This window comes from Phascolarctos cinereus, unplaced genomic scaffold (genome assembly GCF_003287225.1).
Source record: "Phascolarctos cinereus isolate Bilbo 61053 unplaced genomic scaffold, phaCin_HiC Scaffold_5;HRSCAF=322, whole genome shotgun sequence".
Classification (NCBI taxonomy): Eukaryota; Metazoa; Chordata; class Mammalia; order Diprotodontia; family Phascolarctidae; genus Phascolarctos; species Phascolarctos cinereus.
Window position 1 is genome coordinate 420762767 of NW_027555958.1, and position 12872 is coordinate 420775638.

Genomic DNA, 12872 nt, shown 5'->3' on the forward strand with positions numbered 1-12872 from the left:
TACTTTCCAACTTTTTAACTACCAGAATTTTTTAAAGGAACAGATTAAGCTGTAACTGGGCACAAGAAACCCTTGCTTTTTTATTTTTTTAGGCAATTTGGGTTAAGTGGTTTACCCAGGGTCACACAGCTAGTAAATGTCAAATGTTTGGTCTGAGGCTGGATTTGAACTCAGGTCCTCCTAACTTCAAGGCTGGTGCTCTCTCTACTGCACCACCTAGCTGCCCAACCCTTGCTATTTTTAAAAATTATTTCATTGAACTTTGGGGGTTTTTTAATCTCCTATATCTCTCCCTACACATGTCTCCCTCTCCCTACCCTCTCAAAGAGATCCATTTCCTGTAACAAAGAATTTTTATTAGATGGGAAAGAAGAGAAATTCATCAAAACAGATCAACACATGAAAAAAAAATCCCACCTCTGCAAAGAAGTGTCTCCTTAAATCTCTTCATTGGGGTCAAGCTTATGCATACGTGTGTGTGTGTGTGTGTGTGTGTGTGTGTATTTCATTACATATTTCCAATTACATGAAAAAAAATTTCACACGCATTTTTAAAAAATTTAGTTTCAAATTCTCTCCCTTTCTCCTATCCCTCCCCCCCTTTGAGAAGGCAAGCAATTTGATATTGATTATACATATGAAGTCATGCAAAACATATTTCTATATTAACCATGTTGCAACAGAAAACACCAACAAAATAAAACAATAAAATACAGAAAGTGAAAAAAACAAGTATGTTTCAATCTACACTCAGAGTTCTCTGTGGAGGTGGATAGCATCTTACACCATGGGTCCTTTAGAATTCTCTTGGATCATTGTCATGGCCAGAGCAGCTAAGTCCTTCACAGTTGATCATCCTTACAATACTGTAGTTACTATGGACAATCTTCTCTTGGATTCTGCTCATCTGATATTGCATCAATTCATGTAAGTCTTCCCAGATTTTCTGAAACCATCCTGCTCATCATTTCTTATAGCACAACAGTATTCCATCATGTTCACATACTACAACTTGTTCAGCCATTCCCCAATTGATGGACATTCCCTCAATTTCCAATTCTTTGCCACCACAAAAAGAGCTACTATAAATATTTTTGTACATATAAATCCTTTTCCCTTTTCTTTCATCTCTGTGAAATACAGACCTAGTAGTGGTATTGCTGGGTCAAAGGGTATACATAGTTTTGTAGATCATTGGGTCTTTTAGGAACTTCCAAATTGTTCTCTAGAATGCTTGGTTCAATTCATGACTCTGTCAACAATCCATTAGTGTGTCCCAGTCTTCCCACATCCCCTCCAAATTTGCCATTTCCTTTTCTGTCATGTTAGCTAAGCAGATAGGTGTTAGATGGCATCTCAGAGTTGTTTTAACTTACATTTCTCTGATGAGTAGTGATTTAGATTTTTTTTCCTGTGACTATTGATAGCTTTTATTTCTTTTTCTGAAAACTGCCTGTTCATATGTTTTGACCATTTATCAACTGAAAAATGGTTCTTATTTTTATAAATTTGGCTCAGTTTCCTACATATTTGGGAAAAGAGGCCTTTATCAGAGAAACTTGCTCTAAAACTTTTTTTCCCCAGTTTCTCATTTTCCTTTTGATTTTGGCTGCATTGGTTTTGTTTGTTCAAAAGCTGTTTAATTTCATGTAATCAAAATTCTCCATTTTACTTCCTGTAATCCCTTCTGTCTCTTGTTTGGACATAAACTTTCCTTATCCACAGAACCTAACAGGTATATATTTTACATATTCCCCTATTTACTTATGATATCACTCTTTATGCCTAAATCATTTATCCATTTTGACATTATCTTGGTATGTGGTATAAGAAATTGGCCTAGTTTCTGCCAACTTGCTTTGCTGTTTTCCCAGAAATTTTTGTTAAAGATTGAGTTCTTACCCCAAAAGATTGGATCTTTGGGTTTATTTAACATTAGATTACTATGGTCATTTACTATTATATACTGTGTACCTAGTCTATTCCACTGATGCACCACTCTATTTCTTAATCAGTACCAGACTGTTTTGATGATTACTGCTTTGTAATATACAATGAAATGTGGAACTGCTAGGTTACCTTCCTTCACATTTTTTTTCACTTATTCCCTTGATATTATTAACCTCTTGTTCTTTCAGATGAAGTTTGTTACTATTTTTTCTAGCTCTATAAAATAATTGTCTAGTACTCTGATTGGTAGAGTGCTAAATAAGTAAATTAACTTAGCTAGAATGGCCATTTTCATTATATTGACTGGATCTACCCATGATCAATTACTATTTCTCCTGCTGTTTAGATCTGTCTTTACTTGTGTGAAAAGCATTTTGTAATTGTGTTCATCTAATCCCTGGGTTTGTCTTGGAAGGTTGACTCCCAAGTATTTTCTATTGTGTGCAGTTATTTTAAATGGAATTTCTTTCTATCTCTTCCTGCTGGGCTTTGCTGATAGTATATAGAAATGCTGATGATTTATATGGGTTTATTTTATATCCTGCAACTTTGCTGAAGTTATTAATTCTTTCAACTAATTTTTGAGTTGATTCTCTAGGATTTTCTAAGTATAGCATCATGTCATCTGCAAAGAGTGATAGTTTTGTTTCCTCATTGCCTATTATAATTCCTTCAATTTCTTTTTCTTCTCTTACTGCTCAAGCTAGCATTTCTAGTACAATAATGAATAATAGTGGTGATGATGGGCATCCTTGCTTCACTCCTGATCTTACTGAAGAGTTTATCCCCATTAAAGATAATGCTTGCACTTGTTTTTAGATACTACTTATCATTTTAAGTAGAGCTCCATTGATTTCTGTGCTTTCCAGTGTTTTTAATAGGAATGAGTGTTGTATTTTGTCAAAGGATTTTATGCATCTATTGACATAATAATATGATTTTGTTGTTATTGTTATTGATATGGTCCATTATGCTGATAGTTTTCCTAATATTGAATGATCCCTGCACTCCTGGTATAAATCCCACTTGGTTGTAGTGTATAACCTTTGTTATATGTTGCTGTAATCTCCTTACTAGTATTTTATTTAAAATTTTTGCATCAGTATTCATTAAGGAAATTGGTCTGTAGTTGTCTCTGTCTGTTTTTGCTCTCCCTGGTTTAGGTGTCAAAACCATATCTGTGTCATAAAAGGAATTTGGTAGGATTCCCCTTTTTCAGACAGTCTGTATAGTATTTGGATTAATTGTTCCTGAAATGTTTGGTAGAATTCATTTGTGAATCCATCTGGTCCTGGGGATTTTTTCTTAGGAAGCTTATTCAATTTCCTTCTCTAAGACAGGGTTATTTAAGTATTCTATTTTCTCTTCTGCTAATCTGGGAAGTTTATATTTTTGTAAATATTCATCCATTTTGCTTAGATTGTCAGTTTTACTGGCATATAATTGAGCAAAATAACTCCTAATAATTGCTTTAATTTCATCTTCATTGGTGGTACATTCATTTATCTTTTTCATTTTTGATACTAGTAATTTGATTCTTTTTTCTTTTTTAAAAAAAATCAAACTAACCAATAGTTTGTCTATTTCATTGATTCTTTTAATAAAACCAACTCCTAGTTTTATTTGTCAGGTTTTTTTTACTTTCAATTTTATTAATCCATCCTTTGATTTTTACTTTGATTTTTAATTGGGAATTTTAAATTTGTTCCTTTTCTAGTTTTTTTAGTAGCATGTCCAATTCATTGATTTGCTTTCTCTCTTTTATTGATGTATACATATAGAGATATAAATTTTCCCCTAAGTATTGCATCCCACAAAATTTGTTGTCTCATTGTTGTCATTCTCTTTAATGAAATTATTGTTTCTATGATTTATTCTTTGATTCATTCATTCTTTAAGATTATATTATTTAGTTTCCATTTAGATTTTAATTTATGCTTCCATGGTCCTTTATTAAGTGTAATTTTTATTGCACTATGCTCTGAGAAGGGTGCATCTAATATTTCTGCTTTTCTGCATTTGGTTGTGAGGTCTTTATGTCCTAATATATGGTCAATTTTTGTGAAGGTGCCATATACAGCTAAGAAAAAGGTATATTCCTTTCTATTCCCATTCCTTTTTCTCCAGAGGTCTATCATGTCTAATTTTTCTAAGATTTCTATTCATCTCCTTGACTTCTCTCTTATTTATTTTATGGTTAGCTTTATCTAGCTCTAACAGAGGAAACTTGAGGTCCCCCACCAGTATAGTTTTACTGTCTGTTTCCTCCTGCAATCAACTTTTCCTTTAAGAATTTGGATGCTATGCTATTTGGTGCATATATGTTTAGCATTGATATTACTTCACTTTCTATGGTTCCTTTTAGCAAAATGTAGTTTCCCTGCTTATCCCCTTTAATTAGATCTATTTTTTTTTCTTTTGTTTTGTCTGAGATGATGATTTGCTACCCCACTTTTATTACTTCAGCTAGAGTATAACAGATTCTGTTCCAGCCTCTTATTTTAACTCTGTGCATGTCTCTGTTTCAAGTGTGTTTCTTGTAAACAACATATTGTTGGATTCTAATTTCTAATCCATTCTGCTATCTACTTCCATTTGATGAGTGAGTTCAACCCATTCACATTCACAATTATGATTGCTAACTGTGCATTTCTCTTCATCCCATTTTCTTCTGTTTATCGTTGTCTCTCTTTTATCCCATCCCTCCTTTCAAGTCTTTTTTTTTTTTTTGCTTCTGAGCACTGCCTTCTTTTATCTGCCCTCCTTTCATCACATGCTTAATCCTCTTTCCCTCTTACTTTCCTGTTGGATAAGACAAATTTCTATTACCAATTGAGTATGTGTATGTATGTGTATATGTGTATATATATATATATATATATATAATGTATATATATATATATATTGTATATACATACATATATAAGTATGTATGTGTGTATATATATGTTCCCTTTTTAAAACCAATTTAGATGTGAGTGAGGTTCAAGCATTGCCCACCCCCTCCCCACACCATTTTCCCTTCCAGTGTAAAAGCTCTTCCTTGCACACCTCTTTTAAGTGAGATAATTTTCCTCATTCTTCCTTTCTCTTTCCCTTTCCCCCAGGGCATTCCTCTTTCTCACCTATTTTTTTTTCACATCATCCCAACATAACCAACTGTACCTGTACCTTCTGTACCTTCTTTCTACAAAGCCTCCTGATTGCCCTAATAATAATAAAGATCTCAGAAGATACATGTTATCATCTTTCCATATAGAAAGGTAAACAGTTTAACATTGTTGAGTCACATATGATTTCTAATGAAATGTTTCACATTTTCTTCTTTTTTTTTCATTCTTTTGAATTTGTTTTTATTGTTTCTTGGTATCCCATGGAGTCATTAGCTTCTACCTTCCCAATTCTAATTTTTAAGAAATTATTTTCATCAGTGAATTTTTGCATCTCTTTTTCCATTAGGCTAATTTTGTTTTAAATGTTGTCTTCTTCAGTAATTTTTTGTGTGTGCCAATTTTACCAAGCTGTTGTCTTTTCATAATTTTCTTCTGTTGCTTTCATTTCTTTATCTAATTTTTCCTCTCACTTGATTTTGGAACTAAAAGGAAGAAGGAAAGGAAACTGAAGAGGATTTTCAAAGTCCATGTGAAAAGGGGGTGGTTTTTGCTAGGCCAGTCCTTTGCATTACCACTCTCCTCTCCACCATGACATGGATGATAGGTTGGGCTTTGAGGTTAGTGGTTTTTTTAAATGACAGAAGATCTATGAATCTATCTTAACTTTTAAAGAAAATCTGTCTTTTCAGGCGGTGCTACCTTTAAGAGTAAGAAATAGAAAGAATGGCATAGAGTTGCAGGCTAGCCCTCTTTGGAATCATGATGATAATCAGCTTGATACAAAGGACAGTAGAGTCAGTGGTGTTCCTTGAGGTAACAGATAATAGTACTGACATTAATAGTATTTTACGATAATACAGATAATCACACTGACAGCATAGTATTAGCTAATATTAGTATGTAAACACCTTGAGGGAAGGAACTGTGTATGCTTGTAGCATTCAGCACGGTGCCTGGTACATAAGAGATCCCAATTTAATTAAATCATAAGATTCTTGGGGACCAGGACTATTCTTATTCATCTTTATAGCCTCCATGGCACTTAGCATATTATCTTGCACATATATCTATACTAGTTTGGCTTCATTCATTAGTTTTTCAAATTCATCACAAGGAGGACAAGCACATTCTCAAAGGAAAAGCTGTTCAGTACTACTGACACCCACAGAATAATGGACTGACTGGACTATCAATTTGTTATGACCCCATAAAGCATTTCACAAATTTAACTATCTTCCTCTGAATTTTTTCCTACAGAAACTTTCTTGATATGAGTGAAATAAATAGACAAATCAAACCATCTTTGAATGTGTATGTCATTCTGATTCCACTGATTTAACATGTGAATAACACAGTTTTCTAGGTATAAGATTCTTTTTTCCAAACCAGATATCCACTGTTCTTTCATCAGACTCTGGAGAATTTGGTAGCTCAAAGTTCCACGGGTCCTATCTTCCACCCAAGGATTTACCACCTGATGGCTTATGTATGCATACTAATGGGAGATGAGGAGAACTGTAATCTCTTCCTGAGAACAGCTTTACAGATCTGTGACATCCAAGGAAATGTACTGGAGAAAATTTGGCTAACCATCAGCAAAGTAAGTAATGGAAGTGGGAAAAGGAAGTGGGGTTTGTTGACTCTGACCTCAAAGGTAACTTTAGATGCCTCTTGAAGATTTGGACTTTTCTGGGGTAGTCATCACAGGCTTTAACTGAAGGCTATACCTTCTGGAAATGATGATAATCACAATAATGATAAATTGGCATTTATATAGCTCTTTATGGTGTAGAAAGCACTTCAAAAATATTATCTCATTTGATCCTCGCAACAACCCTAGGAGGTAGGTGCTTTTATTGCCCCTGTTTCATAGCTGAGGAAACTGAAGCTGAAAGAAATTAAATGACTTACGCAGAGCCACAGAGCCAGCAACTGTCTAAGGCCAGATTTGAACGCAGGTCTTCCTGACTCAAGGTCCAGTATCCTACCCACTTAATTTTAAGTTGAACTTAATGACAGGCAGCATGACATAGTGAACAGAGAGCTGGCTTTGGAGTCTGGAAGGCTGAATATAAGTCCTGATTCTGTCTTGTCCCGACTGGGTAACTCTGAGCAAGTCACAATGCCCCCTCAATGCCCCTGGCAAGTCAAAGGCTAAGTTCCTAAGCAGGTGCTAATAATGGGTATTGGTAGAGAAAGTCCTTCCCCAGGAGCTCCCTACATCCATGAAATCGCAGGTCTGGTCAAAAAGTTAAGTAAGGTATGTTCTGCTCCCCATTGCTAGATTGTCTCCTCACTCTTGCCAGCTAGATTTCTCTTCTTCAGGGTTTTCCCACTGGGAAGGTCATAGGGGAATAAGGATTAAGACAATTTGCCCCACACTGCCATCATCTCAATCTTCCTTCTTTGTTCTCCCAGGATGTTAACCACAGCAAACTTCAGTACTCCTGACCCTTAGAGTGGGGTGAGGATTAGAGGGGATGGGAGGATGGTGGTACTTTGGAGTCTTAACCCTTCTCTGCTCTTGAGAGCAAAGGCTATTATTTCTTTTTGCTCTGTTCATCACATACACATCCTCTTCTGATAAAAATGAAAGGTTCCTCCTCCAGAGGAGAGGATTCTGTGTGGTCAGGTGCATCTAGGGGCTGAAAAGTCTAGAATCTCAGACTCCTGCCAGATGGCAAACAAGAAGTTGGGGGTGGGGGAAAGGTTAAAGTCTATCTATACTTGTGTTCTTTCATGTGTGCCAGGAACTATATGGACATGTCAATTACCTTGGTAAATGAGGTCATGGAGAAGGTGATAATATTGTAATAATGAGACAACCTATTTTATTCAGAACCCCTCTCATTCAATTATGGGATAGTAAGATCCTAACAAATGCTTTATGTATCTTTTACATCTATCACCTGTTCTCTATGTCATCTATTTTGCATATCTATCTCTATCTACCTATCTGCCCTATATGATTTATAGCAAAGATTTACCACCAGAGACTTCACCCAGTCCTGTTCCTGAGATCCTTCATCATACATGTCCATTTGGACTCTGAAGCATTAGAAAAATCTGGCTGGGCTAACATATCTATTAGATGCCTAAAAGCTGTCTCCATCCTGATCCCCAAAACCTGGAAAAGGGGGCCTGAAGGGACCATCTGGTCCAGCCTACACCTAGTTTAGGAATCCCCTTTATAACATCATCCCCAAACAGTCTTACAACTACCATCTGGAGACAATCAAAAAGGGATCCCTTCTCCCAGTCCTTCCTCTGCTCCACCCCATGCTATTCACAGATTACTGAAATCCTCCTGTGGTCCTCAGTCCCTCTTTCCTTGTTTCCATAATGTGGGAATTCTGTCCTTCATATTCAACTCTTCACCACTCTCAACCCCACTAGTGCCCCTCTGTATCCAGTCCCGCTGAAATGCTTTGTAATTTGGACTATTCCAGAGAGGGACAACCTATTTTGTGGAAGGCCATCCAACTCTAGCAAACTAGGAAATGAACAGGTGAGTCAGCATATGTTTACTTTGAAAGATGTGTGAGCATTTCAGAGGATACAACAGAATAATTATAATAATAGCTAACATTTATATATGTTATCTCATTTAATCTTCACCACAATCCTGTGAGGTAGGTGCTCTTATTATGCAGAGTTCAAATCCTGCTTTAGATACTTGCTGGTTGTGTGACTAGGCAAATCACTTAATCTCAGTTCCCCTCAGTTTCCTCCTCTATAAAATTGAGATAAAAATAGCACCTGCCTCCTAGGGCAGTTGCGAGGATCAAATGAAATCATATTTTTAAGTGCTTTATAAATGCCTCTTCTTGTTGTTATTCTTGTTGTTTTACAGATGAGGAAACAGAGGCAGGGCTTGTCTTGCTCAGGGTCACACAGCTAGTCAGTGTCTGAAGCAGGAGCTCAAACTTAGTTCTTCCTGTTTCCAAGTCCAGCGTGAATTTAGTGGTCAATCAGTTGTCTGATCAATTCCATTGTTTTGGAAAGCCCAGTAGGTCTACAAGATACTTCTAAAATAATGACCCTTAATGAATTCGTGACAGAGAACTCATTCTGAATTTCTTTCCCTTTTCCCAGAAATGGTGGTACTCTGACAAAGTGTCTGAGGAAGATAGCTGGCTTCAAATAGTCTTACGTCTTCCAAGGTGGAGCGAAATCCAATTAGATGAAAACAAAATAAAGGCTGTTGAACAAAACAAATTCCGATTTAAAATTACTATCATGTAGAACTTCAGCATTTTTATGAGTGACATTGAAGAACTTGGAAAGTAGGTCATGTTCACCATACAAATCATAGACTTATAAAACAGCCATAGTTTGTTTGTTCTGGAATGTGAAAAAGATAAGTAGTCACATAAGAAACATTTTTTGTAGTGGCTAATAGTTACAAAGGTGATGATAGTATTGTACCTGTCTGTATCATATGCTTCTATTTGTGGGAGTAATAAAGACTTTGAAATTTAAAAAAAAATGTGGTGTCAAGCCTAGTGCCTGGAACTGGGGTGGTGGGAGGGAAAAGGAAAAGAGGAATGTGAGAAATATTAGGAAAACAGATTGATAATAATAATAGCTAACTTCAGGTAGAGTTTTAAGGTTTGAAAAGTGATTTATATCTCATTTGAGATATATATATATATATATCTATATCACAGCCCTATGAAATAGCCTGCAATTATTTTTATATGCTATTAGATGAAGAAACTGAGGCTAAGAGATTAAGGGACTTGCACAGGGTCACATACATATTAAGATGTCTGAGGCAGGATTTGAACTCAGGTCTTCTTGACTCCAAACCTGCAGCTCTAGTCAATGCCTGCATAATGAAGGCTGTAATGTAACTTTGTTAGTGTAGTCCCAGGGTTTGCATTGGCCTCACTTTAAAAATATTCATTGAATTGAATTAGGAACTAATTTACCAAAATTTTAAAAGGGAACATTTCCCACTTTCCTCGCTATCTCATATTTGTAAGAGAATAAACAGGCACCTTCCATGTACTTCCTTGGCATTCAAAGCCCTTCATATGTAGCCCCTTCCTACCTTTCCTGGTGTCATACCTTATTCTCCACCATGACCTCTTATATCCAGTTGACACTGGCCTCCTGGCTATTCCATGAACAAGACCCTGGTCTCTTGGCTCTGGGCATTCTCTCTGACTTTCCTTTATCCTGGAATGTTCTACCTCCTCTCCTTGACTTCCTTGGCTTCCTTTAAGTCCCAACTAAAATCCTACCTTGTACAGGAAGTCTTCCTCAACTCCCTAATTCCAGTGCCTTCGCTCTGTTATTTTCTGTTGTTAACTTGAATTAAAGAGAGCTACCAAAATAGCAATAATAAGGGTCTTTAATTGAGGCAATCCAGGCACACCACACAGCATCAAAGTACAGGACTGCAGAGGGGTAGAAGGGGCAGAGTTAAATACAGTGAAGGAGAGAAATGGCGCGGGGTTGGGTGGGAACACTTGACTTCAACAGGGAGGACTCTCCAGAGGGGCAGCAACGGGGAGGGTTCAGTTGTTTTGCAAAATAGCCAAAGGCTGAGTAGAGTTGCTACCTGATGAGAACAGCAGCTCCAGGAGCTCCAGATGCTGCAATGGGGAGTTTCCCAGAAACAGCACAAGGCCTGCTCCAAGCATGGGGTCAGTGAGGTCTGGTAGCCCCTTCTGATGACTGCATTCGACACTATTTATCCCGTACTTAGCTTGTTTGTATATATTTGTGTGTTGGCTCCCCCGTTAGATTATAAACTCCTTGAGAGCAGGGACTATTTTACCTCTTTTTGTATCCCCAGCATTTGACACAGTGCCTGGCACACAGTAGGTGCTTAATAAATATTGATTGATTACTTAATAAATATTGCTTAGTTAATTGCTTAACAAATAAATAGATAAATAAATTGACTGTCTGATTGCCCTAAGTTGTTTCCCCCATTAAACTACAAGCTCCTTCAAATCAGGGACTGGTTTTTTGCCTTTCTTTGTATAGCACTTAGTATAGTACCTGGCTTAAAAGTTTTTTGACTCTAATGTTTTGTCATTAAAACTTGTTTCTAATTTTGTGTTGTTGAATTTTTTTTGCACAGATAAACACGTTTCTTCTTTATCTGTGGTGTTTTGGGTCTAGCAGCAAGTAAGACAAAGGCTGAGGATACTGCTTGCAGTAAATATGGGAAGCAGGGAAGATTTTGCATTGAATGTGTCACTCTGCTTGTCTGGCATTTGAAGTTCTTCAGAATCTAACTCTGGGCAGCTAGGTGGTGCAGTGGATAGAGCACTGGGCTCGTGGGCTTAAAGTCAGGAAGATTCATCTTCATGAGTTCAAATCTGACCTCAAAACACTTCCTAGCTGTGTGACCCTGGGCAAGTCACTTAGCTTTTTGGCCTCAGTTCCTCATCTGTAAAATGAGCTGGAGAAGGAAATGGCAAACCACTCCAGTATCTCTGCTAAGAAAATTCCAAATGGGGTCATAAAGAGTTAGCTGTGACCAAATAACAACAATAATCTGGCCCCAGCCTATCTTTCCAGGCTAATTGTATATTAGTCCCTTTCACACAAAGCTGATAGACTTCTTGTTCCTTACTCACAACATCCCATCTACCATCTCCATCAGCACTCAATAAACATTAAGCACCTATGATGAAAACTGAGAGCCAGGTGAGCAGCCAGGTTACCATATACCTGGAATATATACCCCCTCACACTTGCTCTTAGAATTTCCAGTTACCTACACACAAAATGCAAACCACTCTCAAAAAAAGAGAAGGCACAGAAATTCAAGAAATGCCTCTTAAAGAAAGAAAACAGTGCCACATCAATTTTCTTTTAAAAAAAAAAACAAACCCAACACAGAATGGCTTCATTGTGAAAACAAGTTAGAAGAAAGATCTAGTGAGGCAAACGGTATCTTTTCCTATGAAAAGAGGGTTGAAGGGATGTCACAATAATAATAATAGCTAACATTTTCATGGTGATTATGATGTGCCTGGCACTGTGCTAAGCATTTACAATTATCTGTTTTGGTCCTCAAAACAACCCTGGGAGGTAAGTGCTATTATTATCCCCATTTTACAGATAAGAAAACTGAGGCTAATGGGTTAAATGACTTGTCCATAGTCACATAGCTGGTAAGTGTCTGAGACTAGATTTCAACTTGGGTCTCCCTGACTACAGACACAAAGCTTTATCCAAGCAGTAATGAGGGGTTATTGTTCATCTTTCTTTCTGGAAGAGGACCAATGACATCAGGAGGGTGATGTCTTGACTTGCAAATGAATTGGATTTAAGTGAGGGAGGTCTGTGCAAAGTCACCAGCCTCACTTTTTCCTCTGGAGCCATCTGTGTCCGATGGCAAGACATAGGTCAGGATGATACAGTGGGAGACAAGTCACATCACTCGGTTCCCATTTCCACATGCTTACTTAAACAGATATTGACCTAAGATACATCTCACCAGTCATCTAGAGACAGTGTGCCTAGTGAATAGCCCACTGGACGTGGATTCAGGAAGAAATGAATTCACATCCTGCCTCAGACACTTACTAGCTGTGTGGCCCTGAGAAAGTCATTTAACTCTCAGTCTCAGTTTCTCCCTCTATAGAATGGGGGAAATAATAGCATCTATCCCACAGGGTTGGTGCTATTTAAATCTTGTAAGGATTAAATGAGATAATGTTTGTAAAGCATAAGCCTTAAAGTGCTATATAAATGCTATTATTATTGTGGTGATGGCAGAAAAATGAGATAATATGTGAAAAGTCTTTGCAAACTTTAAAATGTTATTTAAGTTGAGCTATG

General features: G+C 37.0%; 1 protein-coding gene across 1 annotated transcript in view; it reads left to right on the forward strand.

The window, feature by feature from the left end:
- Nucleotides 1–9517, forward strand: part of ADCY10 (adenylate cyclase 10) — a 134104-nt gene extending 124587 nt beyond the window's left edge. Inside the window, exons 32-33 of the mRNA XM_078155791.1 lie at nucleotides 6475–6663; nucleotides 9159–9517. Coding sequence (XP_078011917.1) covers nucleotides 6475–6663; nucleotides 9159–9308 — 339 coding nt within the window. The 3' untranslated portion in view covers nucleotides 9309–9517. The remainder of the gene's footprint in view (nucleotides 1–6474; nucleotides 6664–9158) is intronic.
- Nucleotides 9518–12872: the final 3355 nt, after the last annotated feature.